This window comes from Engraulis encrasicolus, chromosome 4 (assembly GCF_034702125.1).
Source record: "Engraulis encrasicolus isolate BLACKSEA-1 chromosome 4, IST_EnEncr_1.0, whole genome shotgun sequence".
NCBI lineage: Eukaryota > Metazoa > Chordata > Actinopteri > Clupeiformes > Engraulidae > Engraulis > Engraulis encrasicolus.
In genome coordinates, this window is record NC_085860.1 from 60,001 (window position 1) to 77,725 (window position 17,725).

At 44.3% G+C, this 17,725-nt stretch overlaps 1 protein-coding gene across 1 annotated transcript in view; it reads left to right on the forward strand.

The window, feature by feature from the left end:
• smpd3 (sphingomyelin phosphodiesterase 3) overlaps positions 1-17,725 on the forward strand; it is a 63,294-nt gene that overhangs the window by 14,516 nt on the left and 31,053 nt on the right. Inside the window, exons 2-3 of the mRNA XM_063196398.1 lie at positions 8,185-10,072; positions 12,071-12,307. Coding sequence (XP_063052468.1) covers positions 8,498-10,072; positions 12,071-12,307 — 1,812 coding nt within the window. The 5' untranslated portion in view covers positions 8,185-8,497. The remainder of the gene's footprint in view (positions 1-8,184; positions 10,073-12,070; positions 12,308-17,725) is intronic.

Sequence of the window (17,725 nt, forward strand, 5' to 3'; positions counted from 1 at the left end):
AGCCCATTCCATTGACGTCTGTGGGAGCCTACTTTATTGATTTCTATGGGAATGTACTTTATCTGTGTCGGTAGCGCTCCACTATAATCCTCTGCATTCATTCGATGTCATCATTGGCTCCCGTAGAGGATGGAAGTGGATAAACACTAACACATGTCAAGTTATTTGAACTCCAACCACTTTACAGTTTTTCTTGATCGCTTTAACACAATTTTTTAAAGTGACAAAGTCGTCATGATCACTGTTTCAGCAAAGCAAAAGACACGTTGTGCATATGTGTGAACACATTCTTGTTCACTTGACATATTTCCCATTCATATAACACAGTTTTTGCTAAACAGTTAACGCATGTGCCATTTAAGTAGTGCACATTTCATTGTTTAAGCTCTGATAACCATACAGAAAAATCTACTCCTGACTTTTAGAAACTACCGTCAGTTGTGTGAACACACCAGAGCACCTATTTGACACTCCTTCTCAAAAATCTTAATTTAGCAATCAGCCTTTATACACAGTGTCTTCTTGTTTGTTCTTGGCATGGAGTTCTTTTGCAAATTTGTTGTAAGTGCATTCTCGTACTGCAACATCATATTTTACTTTACACATATTTTCTGTAATACCGTTATCAGCCATTAGTACATTTTTGATTACAGTTGTAAAAAAGGAAAACAAACAAACAAACAAAAACAAAACAAAAACTACATCAAAGCATTCTGATTTTCAATCCAATTCTTTGCAATAAGACATTATTGTTACACGGACCCACTACCTAGCCTACTGACAATTTTACATAAGAAAAGACACACAACTCAAATCTTTATGCAAAGCATTTACTGGGCCAGCTATCCCTCAGTCAGTAGATCCTGATCAAGCAGAGTCAGTGGCTAAGTAAAAGAAACAACAATGGAACTGGCTTGAAAGTTTTGTAATTGACAACAGTGTTAAATAACGGCAAATTGTGTCAACATGATAGCCGTGTTTTGGATTTTTACGACCATTGTGCAATGACTGACTGGGAGTGTTCATACACTGCTATGCATTGTGTATTGGACTGAAGACAGAGTTTGCTTTTATTGCATATGTTAAATATTTTGGAAACGTAGTAGCCTTTTGCAAACAAAAATGTTGTGTTTGGAGAATCGGTTTAACTGGTTAGCCCGTTGCGTGAACTGGTATGAAAATGTGCTTTTCGGAGTGACAACTGTGTCAAAGCAATCAAGAAAAACTGTAATAGTGTGTTACCGTCACAGATGCTGTTGTTATACTCCCTCATGTGATATTTCGCCTATTTCTAATCAATTATGCCATGTTGGCTTCTTCCACATGCATTGCACATTATAGTAGGCTAGTTCTATAACTGTGTGTAGCTATTGTTTCTTTATTTGTTTCCAATTGCCTTCAATCAAGAGCAGGGTGCTTAACACGCATACTACCTGTCCTCTTCTGCTCTCTTCTACAACAATAACAATTAAGTACACTCTACTGTACTGTACTTAATGGTACTGTACTGTACTCTGCTCTGCTCTACTCTACTCCACTCCACTCTACTCTACTCTATTCTTGACGGCATCCAGGAGTTGGCCTGTCGTTACCCGGTTCAGCAGTTGTCCTGCATCTTGGGCCTGCCTTGTGGAGTGTTTGACCTGGGTTTTACCTGGTTGAGTACTAATCAGTGGCTGATCACCTGTATTGCCTGTGTCCTGTTGTCGTGGCCTGCGTCATCTGTGGGCCTCAGACCTGTGTGCTTGAATGGCCATTTGACTGGCAGCTGCTGTGGGCCGGAGAGGAGAGCTGCGCTGACTGCTGCGGCTGTAAGCCAGTGGTTCGCAAACTTTTTTCAGCTGGCACCCCCTTTTGGACCTTTTTTCAAGTGAAAAAAACATAGTTTTGCCCAAGCTTTAATTTAAATCACAGGAAAGGTAAATTGAAGTGAATGTTGTTAACAATGAATAGGAAGGTTATAAAAGCATACGTTCAAGGTTTAATGCAAGCAGTCCCTTCTTTCCGCGACCCCCCTGCATTACCTTTGCGACCCCCCAGTTTGGGAACCACTGCTGTAAGCTATCTGTGCAGCTCCAGTGGCTCGGCCCGACCAGGCTACACATGAGCTGTGCTGCCGAGAGCTGCCTTTCTCTGTTTGTTTATGCTGCTGTGGTGTATTGGAGTTGTGGGCTTACATTGAGCCAAAGGCCTAGTCTTTCAGCCGTGGTGTTAGGCCGTCCTCGTGGCAATTTAATTGCTGACTATTCTCAGTGCATACCGATCAGCCTGTGGAATTTGTTAAACTGCTGTTTGCTGGAAAAAAAACTTCTCTACAACTTTGTAATATTACTATGACATTGACATTTGGTCTTCATTACTCTAGCTACAACACATGCAACTATTTTTTGAGAGTAAGAGCATTCAACTCCAGATGAGTAAATAAAGAGTTCGGGTTCGGGGAAACTGGTTATTTGAATAAGGAGTGATATGAAATATGCGTATGGACTCTCAAGTATGAATATGAGAACACACTGAAAATGGCTTAGGCCAAAACATGTGTCTCGTCTGCCATGCTTCCCAACGAATCATGATGAGATTAATATTGAAGTGTGTGACTTTCACGTCCCCGTTATGAATTTGCTGTTGCCAGAATGGCAATGGCCGAGTCGTAATGTATTATTACCACCAACAGCTCTGACTAATGTTGTAGTACTGTAGTAGAACTATGGTAGTAGAGTCTTTTCAACGACTATTACAACTTTCCACTGGCCGGAATGCTGTGCATTTTGAGGCTCAACTGACGGCTGATAGTATTCTGGCTCAGTTCGTGATTTCAGGCTTGAGTTTGTTTACAAGTATGAACAATTTTCTATTTAATAGTCATGTCATACTGTAGTCATAATCAGGGTCATAGTGAAGTTTTTGTTATTTAAAAAAATGTTTTGGGTTCAGGCTCAAGATTTTCTTCTACTATCAGGGCGATGCACTTCTCATGGTGGCAGTGACTTAGCAAGCTAATCATTGCAATAAAATGAAGTGAAACTTAGAGGGATGAAAGAACAGGCCCCAAGTGTAGGCCTACCGTACACTGAGAGCATACCTAATGCAATGGCAACACAGTCTGGCAAGGGATGTGCACAGGGGGGCAATCACGGTGCAAATGCCTGCACTTTCCTTGTAAAACAGAGTAGCTCCTACGAGTGTCATGCATAATGCAACAGGGGAAACTACACCTTGGGAGCCTGATGAGAGAGAGAGAGAGAGAGAGAGAGAGAGAGAGAGAGAGAGAGAGAGAGAGAGAGAGAGAGAGAGAGAGAGAGAGAGAGAGAGAGAGCCCTTTATTGATCGTTATGGCAACTGGATATACTATACAGTACATCATCCTTCAGTCAACTCTCCATTGCTTTCCCTCTCTGTCTCTGTCACACTTGTAAACCACACACAATCAGTCCTCCTCTCTCTCTCTTTCCTTCTTTCTTTCTGTCTTTCTTTCTTTCTTTCTTTCTCTTCCACTTTCCCCACCACGCTATCTCTCTCTCTCTCTCTCTCTCTCTCTCTCTCTCTCTCTCTCTCTCTCTCTCTCTCTCTCTCTCTCTCAGCCCACAAGCAATAAGTGCTGTCTTGTGCTCTTTGAGTTTATCTCCTCCAGATAAAAACAAACACACCTCCAAGCGTGAGTCACTGCCTGTGAGTCTTGGAGTGTTCAATACGAAGGAACCGTGGGCTGAGGGAGCCCAGCCATAGTCCCACATTTACAGTCTTTTATGGTGTCGTTTTTTCTCTCTCACTCTTCGAAACAGAATGTTTGTTTGTAGTTATGAGAGCAAGCAACAGTGTGGATTCCAAACAGCATGAGTACAGAACAGAATGAAGCATGCACAGATTTAAAGGTTTAGTCTGTTTGAATCACTAGTCACTACGTCTGTAAATGCAGTAACTAGGGTTGCAAACTCCCTAGGGAGAAAAATAAGTCACATCTCATTCGTGCAGGGGGTTTGTATTTCTTACTGGATGCAATTTCCTGCATTTTAACCAAATTGCGTCCTGTTTCAGCTCAAACGGAACCATACTTTTGTTTCTAAATACAGTACGGTTACGTATTTCAAGGGACGGTTGATAATATGCAAAAGACTCATCGATTAATCGACTTTAATAGATTAATGCGTAAATTGGTTAAAAAACATTAATTGCAATTACTGTAATCGCCAATTCAACTGACAAGAGACCCAGATGAAATGGGCATGTGAAGAGTGTGTGTGAAGAGTGATGTGAATAGTGGGAATATTTAAATCACCTTCGGATTAAAAAAAATTAAATAGAATTAATTTAAATGTAGTATTTTATCGCACTATTTAATTTACATTTTTAGATTTAGTTGTAGGTTTTTTTTCGAGAAACATTGAGAAAAACGCTATTTATCAATTAATCCTAAATCAATCAACTATTAATGAATTCATCCATAATTTGCATCCCTACTTCACTTGGCAGTAATCCACCACAACTGTGGCATTATACACACTGCTTCCCAGTAAGTAGCATCATGTCCATCCCATCACACAGTCCATCCCCTCTACTTAGTCCATCACAAGAATACAGCCCATTGCATTACACAGTCCATCACATGAACACAGCATACGTGGAGGAGAAATCAAGAAATCAGCACACCAACAGTTATAGCGTGCATTAAAATACCACCCAAACAAATATTATAACGCATGAAATACTATTACAAATATTATCACACACTGAAATAGCATGGTCAAATATTTTGTCATTAAACAACCAACCAATTGTACAAATAGTATAACCCTTTCAATAACAAGCTCAACATCGTAACACAGATGGGCTTGTGTTTTTTTTTTCTCTGAGGTTGGGTCATTTTGGGTGTGTTGATGTGTTGTTGTTCTTAGATGAGCATGCTGCCTTGAACCGCTGTCTCCTCGTAATCTTTTGCAGTATTCCTATGTCTGTTATAGTCTTAACAGGATGACTGTGTGGTCTTCATCTAAAATAGATGGGTTATTAGTTTAAAAGCTTGCGTGGTGCAATCGGCTCTAAAATGCAGCTCATAACTCATTGCGGAGGAGAAACCCAGGCCTCTCTGGAGCAATTAGCAGCCACTGACTCCATAACCCGAGTGCTCAGTCATTAGCCCACATCCGCTCACTGCCATCACACAGCACAGCACCAGTGTTGCCAGATTGGGCGGTTACCCGCCCAATTGGGCTACTTGGGATGGCCATCTGTGGGTAAAAACGGGGAAAATTGGCCATTTGGCATTGTTTCTACAGTTTTATGCCCATAGAGGTCATTGTAATTTGTTGAAATTGGGCGGAATTTAGCGCATTTTGGCGTTTTTTGACAACCCTTTGGGCGGGATTTGATCAGACACATCTGGCAACACTGCACAGCACACCACACCACACAGTGCTGTCATGCATGGCAGCAGAGGAGATGGACTGACTCTGGGTATGGCACACTCAGTGTAGAATAGAGAAGGATACAATGCAAACAATACAGCCAGGATATAATGAAGTAGAATAGAACAAAACAGAGCAGAATAAAATGAAGAATGGGAATGGAATAAAATAGATCATGGGGGAAGACATGGCCTAATGGTTAAAACATGGGTCTGAGGGTTACAGGTTCGAATCCCACCCTTCCACTCCCTACAACACTGCATAGCTGAAGTGCCCTTGAGCAAGGCACCTAACCCCCATGCTGCACCAGGGACTGTATCCAATACCCTGTTAACAACTGTAAGTTGCTTTGGATAAAAAAAAGCATCAGCTAAGTGTAATGTAATGTAATTTTAAAAAAAAAGAACTGATGGGATAGACCAAAGATTTTCTTGGTTCTAACCTTTTCACCGTCACTAGAGAATATATATTAATGTAGAATAGAATGTGTCATAACTTTATCAACATGCACCAGGGTTTGAAAGCAGTAGACACATGTAGGATTTTTTTTGCAATTGCATAGATGGCATAGTAGTGCAAGAAAAGACAAAGGAATAAAAAAGCAGAAATGGTGCAGACTTATAAGGTGCTACATGTGTCAAAAGGTTTTTGTATACAGTATCAATTTATTGGATGCTGATTAATTAATTAATTAATTAATTAATTAATAATAATAATTATTAATAACAAATGTATTATTACAAACTAGCAACAATCTAATGCTATGAGTTGCGGGTTATTTGACAATGGGAGTAAGACTATTGCACAGCATACAGGCAATGAACAGCATTTTCAATAACATTAATCAGACTTTGACTTTAGTAATTGCTGACATTGCATAGTGGGTGGAAAGAATGGAGTCAGTGTCAAGAGGCCAAGAGGTTAAACTGTGTGGTCAGTACATATGGTATGTGAGTTCAAATGGCTTCTATGGAAAAATAGTTTTGGAGTTATTTTTTTATATACACGTGTGTGGCCTCCCTGAGGGCAACAGGTCAGACAGATCAGAGTCTGGGCCGTGGACTGAGTGAGATGATGTACTTTTCTCTTCTCTTTTCTTTTCTCTGCTGACACAGCGAGTGGCGTAAATGTCCAGCCGTGTCTGGGATCAGGGAAATCAGGGAGGATACTGGGTAAAGGGCAGCCAATGGTCCTGTGTTCTGTCTCGGCCATGGTGCTGCTGCTGCCATACCATACAATGTGGTGCAGTAGGTCAGCTGGCTCTCACAATGAGTGTGTTTATATGCACTTCAGGATCCCGAAAATGAGGCTTATCCCGGTTCTGTCAGATCCAATCTAGTCAAAAATGAGACGGGAAACAGAGATATATTTCAGAAGCTTTATTTCTGAATGCATACATTTGTGTTTGGGGGTATGGCTCTGTTCGGAGGAAGTTCCCCGGCTTCTCCATCAGCTCCATGGAAGCCAATACAGGGAACAGCAGCATCCTCAGGTGGTGTGCCTTCCATTTAGCTGGAAAGGCAAAATACCCCCTAGAACAGAGCAAGCAACAACAACATGACATTGATTGATACCGATTAGTCTGGTGGAGCAGGGGAGGTGGTGGGAGCAAAACAAGCAGCAAAAAGCAATGACAGGAAAACAAATTCGGTAGTTTAAATAAAACGCGCCATATGACAGCATCCAATTGCGAGCTGCAGCTGATTAACCAAATCGCAGCTGATTAGTGGAGAGCATGGTTGTATGGGTTGGGTCGGCGTCAGCCAATAGGCAAAAGGGGCGTTGACTACGTGGTCTGCCAGAACTAACACAGATTGCTCGATTTATGGTCAAACTCGGGATAAGGTGTTTATATGAATACAATATGAGTGTTGTATCCCTATCTACGTACATTCTTAGTGGTTACAGAATTCTCTTCAAATGGGTGTAACATGGATGCTAGCAACAATGTTCGATGGGAGGCCTCGGTATCCGGGATAAGGTGTTTCCATGCGTCAATATCCTAGTTTCTTTTGGAATAATCTCCACCTAGCATAAAAAAAAAAAATCAGAATAAGGGCTTATCCGGGATACTGAAGCCAGGAAAAGATGTTTGTATGCTCAAACACATGGATACTTTAATATCCTTCCTGATCATATTTGGGATACTGAACTGCATGCAAACGCATTCAATGACTCACACAAAGGGAGATGTCAGCCAAATAAGTTTATTCAATACATTAGGCAAGACAGGTGTGTAATATTAATTAGTAAAGGCCCACCTACAAAGCCAGAGCAGCTCAATCAAGAAAAAGGGCAATAGCCAGGGCTACTGTACACTAGGACACAACTGGAAATGCACAACACTAGCTATTTATACATTCTATGTATGTCTGCTGTTGCCCAGTCTTGCACTTTACATGTCTGTATGGGTATTGTATATGTACTCTAGGTGGAATGTATACTTACTGTCTATGTCTAATTGTCTATGTCTAATTGTCTATGTCCACACCTCAAGTCTGTCTATGTCTGCATGGGAAGTTAGAAGTGTCATTTCAAATTATTTGTGTGACCAGTGTATGTAAAGAAATTGACAATAAAACTGACTTGACTTGACTACTGTACTCCACGTAGTTATTGGTTATGCTGAAGTTATTTTATTTAACATCATTTTTATCTTACTTTACTGTACAGCATATTGAATTGCATTTATGTATGAAATGCGCTATACAAATAAAATTGCCTTGCCTTGCCTTGCCTATGCTAATACCTGTATGTCTGTGTCCCTGCTTCATCTCCACAGGTTTCCAGTGCGAAGGTTGAAACAAGCCGGGACAGAGTTCCCTGACATGACAACTGCTACTTGTCCCCTGTCGGCTACCATGGTAACCAGCCGTACACCCTAGCTGACTTCCTGGTCAGACAGGAAGTGAGGGCTGCAGAGGAGGGAGGAGTGATTCGGCCCAGCTCCAAACACCACAGAAGAACCATGTAGTGGCCCTCTTCACACCAAGGGGGGTGGGATACATTTTTGTATTTTTTATACATTATATATATATTATATATATATAATTTTTGTACGTTTTCTTGTGGATGAGTTTTTGAAGAAGAGAGAGATGGCCGTGCACGCCTCTCCCTACCCCAGTGCCTTGCTCTGCTTCATGGACGGCGTGTCCTGGGCCTTCATCTTCCCCTGTTACTGGCTCCTGGACCGGCTGCTGGGCTCCTGCGTGCCCACCACCCTGGAGAAGAGGCGGCGCTCCCAGGACCCCTGCTCCTTCTCCTCCCTGAGCGTGGTGGTGCTGGTGCCCCTGTACCTGGTGCTGCTGCTGGCCTCCCTGCCCTTCGCCCTGCTGGGATTCCTGGTCTGGGCGCCCGTGCAGACGGCTCGGCTGTCCTACCTCTACACCCACCAGCCGATCAGCGACAAGCAGCGCGCGGCGGAACAGGGCGCGGGGCTGGTGCCGGGCGAGTGGCGAGCCCAGGGGCGGAGTTTCTGCTTCAGCAGTGCGAACGTGTGCCTGCTGCCCGACGCTTTTGCTCGCTTCAACAACCTGGCGGACACGCAGTCGCGTGCGGTGGAGGTGGGCCGACGCATCCGCAACGGGGCCAGCCGCCCGCAGATCAAGATCTACATCGACTCCCCCACCAACACCTCCATCAGCGCGGCCTCCTTCAGCAGCCTGGCCACCCAGAACAACGCCAGCGGCGGCGGGGGGTTCAGGCGCACCTCCTCCCTGGACCATCGGCCAGAGCCAGAGCACTCTGAGCATGCAGCTGACTGTCCAGCACACCAGGTGTCCAACTGCCCCGCCCATTCATCACCTGTGGCCTCCCCCTCCTCTTCCCCTGGGTCACGTGACTGCCCTGCTCACCCGTCAGCAGCCACGCCTCCCTCGTCTGGATCGCCCAATGGCCACACTCATCACCACGACTGTCCGGCCCACCCCTCTGGAACCCCAGGCTCCACCTCCAACTCTCCTCAGAAAGTTCCGGAATGTCTCCTGCATTCATCCAATCAGGACCCTCACGACTGCCCTCTTCACTCCTCGAGTCAGCATACAGCAGACTGTCCCGCGCATTCCACCGTTCACAATGGTCCAGACTGCCCCCTGCATACGTCCGATCAGAACGCACCAGAATGCCCAATGCATTCCTCCAATCAGAGCAGCCCAGAATGCCCCATGCACTCCCTCAATCACAACGCAATGCACGACTCCTGTCCTATGCATTCCACCAATCAAAACGCTCCGGCAGACTGTCCCATGCATTCCGCCAATGAAAGTGTCTCAGACTGTCCCATGCATTCCACCAATCAGACGGCTCCTACAGACTGTCCCATGCACTCCTGCGCCAATCAGAGCTCCAGCCCAGAGTGCCCCGCCCATCCTTCCGGAGTGCAGATCAGCATTAGCGGGCCCGAGCCTAACGGCCGCAACCAGAGACACCACCATTGCCACGACGCGGACGCCAGCAGCCTGGAGAGCCGCACGGCGTCCCGCGAGTCCCTCACCCGTTTCCACGCCGACAGCAGCGGGGGTGGCGGCAACATGGCCACCAACAACACGCTGTCGCACCGCATGTCCGTGCAGAAGCGCCACGCGGGCCGCAAGCGCAGGCACGGGGACGACGGCTTCGACCATGAGATCTCGGCCTTCTTTCCCGCCAACCTGGACTTCCTGGCACTACAGGTGATAGCATCTGGGTTTTACGACTACAAGTATTTAAAGGGATATAAGCCACCCCCAGGGTTTCCCCATTGTCTCAGGAGTTCAATAACTGGGTGAAAGTGTTTTCCTGATGAGGGTCACCAGGAAAACTCTTAAACCCACTTATTGAAGTTTCTGCACTATGGGGATACCCTGAATTTGTGGGGTGGCGTATCCCTTTAAAAATCCCATACTAGGTCAAAATTCTTCAGAACTATTATTGTCCAAACATCTGTGACCCTGATGGTACAATATTATTAAAGGCACATACATGGTTTTACAGCATTGTTTAGGGAGAACAAGAAAGAGACAAAGGCCCAAGACATTTTCTGATGTCTTCCCCTCTCTCCTCTAGAGATGTTACAGGACGCTTTAGCTAAAAATAAGTTATATCCTTTATTCTATCAACAGGAAGAATAACAGGAAATAGCAGGAAATAATAACTGGAAATAAGGTCATAGACAACAAGCCCCAAGGATTCCACCACCCAGAAGGTGATGTTCAACTGAGACTATTGAAATCGGTTTTCTTATGATTAAAAAAAAAACCATTATGAGCCTTCAGGGTATTATTCAGGGTATTATTTTCTTTTACTATTATTTTCTTCTATTAAACATTTTGAACATTTCAGAAACAGGCTAGGCTAGGTTACACCTTCTCCACTGAGGCCCAAAAGCAGTTTTTTAGAGGAGGTCTCGTACCCTGTACTTGGAAGACACCAGGAATCCAAAAACAATTATTCAAAAAATAATGCATTAAAGTGAAATCTGGTCTGTACACTACTGTACAAGATTGGGAACCAATTAGGGCAGGATTATGATGGGCTGGGGCCCCTAGTCTACAGGTTAATGAAGGCCCTCGCAAAGCGCACATTTTGTGTCAAAATTACATAGGCAGCATCATAATTCCAAAACAGGACTTAAGAATAATTTCATTTATACTTCATCTTTTCACAATTCTCCAAATAACATATTCCCATTTTTAGCCTACCGGAGGGCGCTAGCAGGTGGGGGCCCCTAGGCTGTAGCCATATCTAGCCTCTACTGTGTTACAGTTTTTCTCGATTGCTTACACACATTTTTCTGAATCAGTTCTCGAATTCTCAAAACTCTACACACAAATCTCCAAACCTCACATACAATGGGCAAAACTCCTCACTACCTCTGAAAAATGCACGTCTTGTCTCAAAACAATGTACTCTCTTCGAAAAAGGTAATTTTGTTCTCAAATGACACACACAAGCAGTCATTTTAATACACTCTTATGTGAACCATTGAACACTAATATGCACAAGGTAAAACTCTATACTTTTCTACTTGAAACACAGTAGAAACTTATTTTCTTCAGTGTTCTACTAAAGAGGGTATTTTTCTGTAGTAAAATACTGAAATATTGTTTTTAGACTCGGAGTACACAGATGTGTATATATTTTACACATTTTTCTGACATTTAAAAAAATGCACTAATTTATTGTAAAATATTGGGTAACCACATGAAAGTGATGTCTTGTATAACATATTTTTGAGTTCAAAAACTAAACAAATGTGTTTTCTCCTTGCATCCACTCATTTTTCATCAATATGACATGCAATGTGTGTCCTTATGGGGTGATGATTTCAGATTGTAAACTGGTATGAAGAGAGTTTGCCCATGTGATGAGGAAGTGAACTTAGTATGGCAGTTGATTTTAGTATTTTGAATGACAGTGTGTTCAATGCGACAACCAGGGTTTTTCTTCATGAAAAATGTGTGTAATCCAGAGAATTGTGTGTAGTGGTTTGAAAAGAGTATGTTTTAAAACTGAAATGTGAGTGTAAAGAAGGAATTGTGTTTAGAGTTCAGTGACATTGGTTAGGGGAGTTGGGAAATGGGTGAGATGTTCCGAGAATTGTGTGTGAAGTACCAGAAATTGTGTGCAAGCATTCGAGAAAATCTGTAATCCGGCCGTGGAACCAATATTCAGTTTCTTGTCTTCTTCAGGAAGTGTTTGAGGAGCGTGCGTCGGGCAACCTGAGGAGGCAGCTACACCGCTACTTCCCCTACGTGCTGAGTGACGTAGGCCGCTACGCCTGGAAGGGCTGCTGCTCGCGCTTCAAGTTCCTCAACAGCGGCCTGCTGCTGGCCAGCCGATACCCCTTCCTGGACGCACGGTTCGAGTGCTACCCGAACGGGAGGGCAGAGGACGCACTCGCCTCGAAGGGAGCACTCTTTGCCAAGGTGAGCGAGCTGAAGCAAGCAAGGATCCTTGCTATTTCTCTCTCTCGCTCTGTCTCCCTCTCTCTACCCCTCTCTTTCTCTCTCTCTCTCTCTCTCTCTCTCTCTCTCTCTCTCGCTCTCGCTCTCTTTCTCTCTCTGTATGTCACACACACTAGACCAGTGGCTTTTAAAGTCAGGTCGGGGACCCCTGGGGGGCTGCGAGCGAGTGCTAGGGGGGCCACAGCAGGTTGACAGGAAATATATAGCAAAACAAAATTAATAATTAAATGAATTGAATAACTAAAGTAAACCAAAATTAACCAAAAATAAGCAGAATGATATTTACTCAGTTCAATTAGTCATGAACTGCATTAAGTGTAATCTATTGCATTTTTTAACATTACTACAATTATTGCAATTATTTTATATATCCCAGTGGGGCACGGCCTCACAGACTATGATAGATAGCCTATGTCCATGTGCTGCCTGCTGTTTCGGTATGACATGAAACGGGTGATATGATAGGCTGAGGTGGATCTACTGTGTCTGTGTTATTTTCTTTTTTGCATATTAATTTGTATTGTGTTTCCTGTTGTATTTGTATGGGTTTATGGGTGAATCAACTCCACAGAGTTGTGAAAGCGGGTGCACAGAAAAAAATGGTGTGGCACGGCTCATGTCAGGGGGGCCTTGGCTGGAATCTACCCGTATATAGGGGGCCTTAGCTGAAATCTACCCGTATATGGGGGACCTTGGCAGGGTAAAGTTTGGGAACCCCTGCACTAGACCACCCTCAGCTTGTCAGGTCTTGTCACTGTGCCAGATATATAGGGAAGGAAATATCTCCAGGTAAAATGAGAGAAAACAGGCAGGTGCATTGTTCCTTAACAGCTGCTACCTCTTCCTGGAGGCACACTTGCTACATACCCCACCTCAACCCAAGCCTTCTCATTAAAACTCCGGTCCGCTTTTTCTTCAACTCCAGTCCTGCTTATCGCAACTCTGCTGTTTCATGTTAAATCCAGTCCTAGTCACTGCCAGTCCTGCTCATTGTCACCAAAGGTCCTGTTTAAACAGTGGCTGCCGCTCCTCTCCTGCTAGTTAATCTGTAACTCTAATGGCTCTGTGCTACAGGCACTTATAATGTTTTCAATCATGCAGACGGGAAGAATGAAAGAAATATGCATACAATTTCTCCCTGTCTTTCTTCCTTTCTGTCTCTACTAACTCTCTCTCTCTCTCTCTCTCTCTCTCTCTCTCTCTCTCTCTCTCTCTCTCTCTCTCTCTCTCTCTCTCTCTCTCACACACACACACACACACACACGCACACACACACACACACACACACACACACACACACACCCACACACACACACACACACACACACACACACACACACACACACACACACTTTGACCCCTCACATTCCAGTGTGAAGCTTGTGAGGCTTTTGAGAGAGAGAGAGAGAGAGAGAGAGAGAGAGAGAGAGAGAGAGAGAGAGAGAGAGAGAGAGACAGAGAGACAGAGAGACAGAGAGAGACAGAGAGAGAGAGAGAGAGAGAGAGAGAGAGACAGAGACAGAGAGACAGAGAGAGAGAGACAGAGAGATAGAGATATAGAGTATAATTTATCAATCCTGAGGGAAGAGAGAGAGAGAGAGAGGGAAGAGAGAGAGAGAGAGAGAGAGAGAGAGAGAGAGAGAGAGAGAGAGAGAGAGAGAGAGAGCGAGAGCGAGAGAGAGAGAGAGCGTCCGTGTGTGTCTGTGTGAGTGTGAGAGAGAGACAGAGAGAGAGAGGGAGAGAGAGAGAGAAAGCACAGGGTTGTGCGAACAGTAATTATAAATGTGTCCATGAGGAATTAATGACCAGCTAATTAATGCTTCTCTGAGTCAACATTCATTTGATTGTTACTATTGAGACATCAAAGAGCATTAGTGTAGAATCATAATATTACTCAAACACAGTGCCTCAGCAGAGAATCACGCCAGTTTTACAAGGATGTCTATTAGGTCTTTGTGTATGTCTTGTATTTGTGTATCTATGTAAGCTGTCAGACACTTTCCCTCCGGATTAATAAAAGTACTCTACTCTACTGTAGGATGTGACAAGTTCTGGCTCTCAAGCGACATTCCCGCAGGCGGGGCATGGGCATGTCAAAGACTAGCGAGGACTTTGCTAGCTATTATTGGACGACTAATACCGGTTGTGTGTTTACATGTTTATCAAGTTTACCATGTTTACATGTTTACCTAGACCCAGATCCTTCACTAAACCTAACAGTAATGTTGCCACACGTCCAGGTTTTTCCGGGATTGTCCCGTTTTTTTGTGGTCTGTACAGGAAAATGGAATAACCTACCTGGGACACGTTTTGTCCCGTTTTTTTACTTCCTCACATTATCTCCCATTATGTAAGTCAACTGATCTCTCCAAACCGTCCACAAAACCCATGTTAATTTTTTCGCTAAGCATAGCAGACAGACGCAAAGCAAGCCTGGCTGCCGTGGGCACGTATGCAACCTTTACCTGGCTTTCTGAAAGCCAGGTTAGGCTCTAGTCGCCTTTGCTTTCGCTGACTTCGACCAGAGAACGCTGCTCCCATGCAGATGCCGCTGGAAGGCGGGGCACACATGAAAGTTTATGGCCGAGCAAAAGCTCTGCTTATTTTTTTGATTGACCGGAGGGACTGAACTTCAAACATTAGCGCGAAAGGACATACAGCTATGCCAACCATTATCCATCTCATCATTATCTTATCCAAAGGATTAGGCCTAAATGAAGTGGTTTGCCAGGAGGACATTTATTTGTCACCTTTGCAACCTCTATCAATGTAGGTGAGTCATGCAGATGTGATAATCACTTGGGTTTGATATCGTCGTAGTGCCAGTGCACAGCTGTGGCCATGTAGCATTGTGGCTATGTTTGAGTTTACACAGCTACAACTGGAGTTAAGTTTGATCATATTTTAAGTATCCCGCCCCTAAACACGCCCCTAAAAGGCCTCGCGAAAATCGTTATAAACATGTTAAAATAGTTATAAACATATTAAAAATCGTTGTGTAAGTGTTATTTCTACAGTATAATAACATTTCTGTAATAACATTACTATTAGAGGTTTTTGTCAGTTACTACAAACTTTTTTTTGTTTTTTAAAGTTTTTTTTTCTTTTTTTAACCAGTGGTAGGGCTATCCTGAAAGGGGCAGGGCGTTGGAGGGGGCATCCTCGGGGGGGCGCAAATAATTTTAGGACCGCGACTGCCCTGCCCCACCCTATCCATCCCCTCTTCCTCTGCTTCCATGTCCCCTATGACCCTGTCCTCACATCATCCAAACACTACCCCACCATCAGCCTTGTCATCAGGCATTTCAGTCTACCCTGTTTGAAGCAGGCATTACAGTTCCCCTTCTCTTCTTCTTCCTCCTCCTCGTCTTCCTCATCCTCCTCTTCCTCTCAACCTGAATTCTCACTTCCCCTATCATCTTCCTCATCTTCCTCTTCCTCTTCCTCATCCCTTCTTCTCAGCAGAGATTCTCACATTCCTCCATCATCTTCATATGCTTCCTCATCTTTCTCTTCCTCCTCATTCTCTTCCTCTTTCCCATCTCCTCTTCCTCCTTTTCCTCCTCCTCATCTCCTTTTCCCTCTATCCTCTTCTCTCTCCACCATCTTCCTCCTCCTCCTCTTCCTCCCAGCTCAGTTTCTTTTCTCCTTCCATCAGCTTCTTCCACTTTGTATTCTTCCTGTCATCCTCTCCCTCTTCTTCCTCCTTTTCCTCCCCACCCTCCTCCTCCTCATCATCCTCCTCTCAGCCTAGTTTCTCTCTTCCCTGCGTGTCTCCTCTGGCTCGGCAGTGCCCGTCGGGGCTATTGGCGGCAGAGCAGAGCGGAGCAGCAGCGGAATAAATAACTCCAACATGTGTGATTTCTGGCCAATCAGGGTATCCGTGGCCCCTGGAAATGAGTCAGAGCCTCGCCGAGCAAAACGCGGCTATTTAGATCACACCACGCTCTCACAGGCACACATACACACAACTCCACTCATACACTCACACAAACATGCACGCGCACACGCACACACACACCCACGCACGCATGCACGCACACACGCACGCGCACACGCACACACACACACACACGTGCGTGCACGCACGCACACACACACACGCAAACACATACACACATACACGCACAGCGGGACTAAGCTCTCTCCCTCTCTGTCTGTCTGTCTGTCTGTCTGTCTGTCTGTCTGTCTGTCTGTCTCTCTCTTTCTCTCTCTCTCTCTCTCTCTCTCTCGGTCACACACACAGTGGCCCTCATTTATCAAACTTGCGTAGAAACCATCGCAGAAACGAGCACAGATCTCGTCGTATGACGAAGCTCACGTGAGATTTACTAAACATGTGTACCTCTCCAATCCCATCGTAAGAGCGAGCGGCTGTTGATAAATCCAGCGTCTGAAAACCATCGTAATTAGAATAATCACACCTTCTCTACAACGGCGGGAAGAAGTCCGCACCCCTGAGTTTGTGACATGGAGAGACGCAAACCGGCTAAAACATCTCTGTTTGTGGTTGATGGACAGCTTGAAATTAGGCTTTACGCGAGGTAGACAACAAAATAACACGTGTAAATAGGCCTCATCAACAGCAGTAGTCAACAGTGTTTCGGTTCTCAATATGGAAGGGGTAGGCCAAGAGATATTGTTATAGAGAGAATTGTTTGACTACAGTAGGCATAATGAAGATAGTTTTATATCTATGTTATTATACTGTATTTTTTTCCACAAAAAATATATTTTATATTTTGTAAACGAGGTCAAGAAAAGGGTCCTACGTGAAACTGGCCAACAAACAGTGCCATTTGTTGGGGAAGGAGAGTTTTACATGTCCAGTGCGCTGTCCAGTGCGCTGTCCCTCTCGCGCTCATGTGCGCCCTGCTTCTCTCCTGCGATCCAGTTCTTTGGAGGGGCTATATCCCTTTTGCCACCTAAATGGACGACTATAAAGTGTTATCGGACATGTGTCAGGTGTGTTTTTTTCGGATACTCGTACGAAACGGCGAAACTCTACCGGGAGATTATTACTGTAGCCTATTGATTCATGTGCGCCTGAACTCCCAGCTGTTATAACGTCGCCCCCCTTTGATCCCACGACTAAAGGCACATTCCAATATGCACACGTCAAATCACAAATTACAGTAGATGTCTCTTGCAGTTCTTTTTGACCTAGGCCTATGCCAAATTAACGCTCCCAGGAAGGATGCAACAATTCAAACAGGTAGAAGTTGGCTTATAGCCAAAATATACAATGTAAAAACATTTTGTAATTCTGTAGGCCACATATTTGTGATAATGACTTGTTTTGCTACAACTGCTGCTCAAGTTGGTGATCATAGTCATCCCAAGTCCAACTTGAAAACGGCGTACACCGTCTGAGAGCAG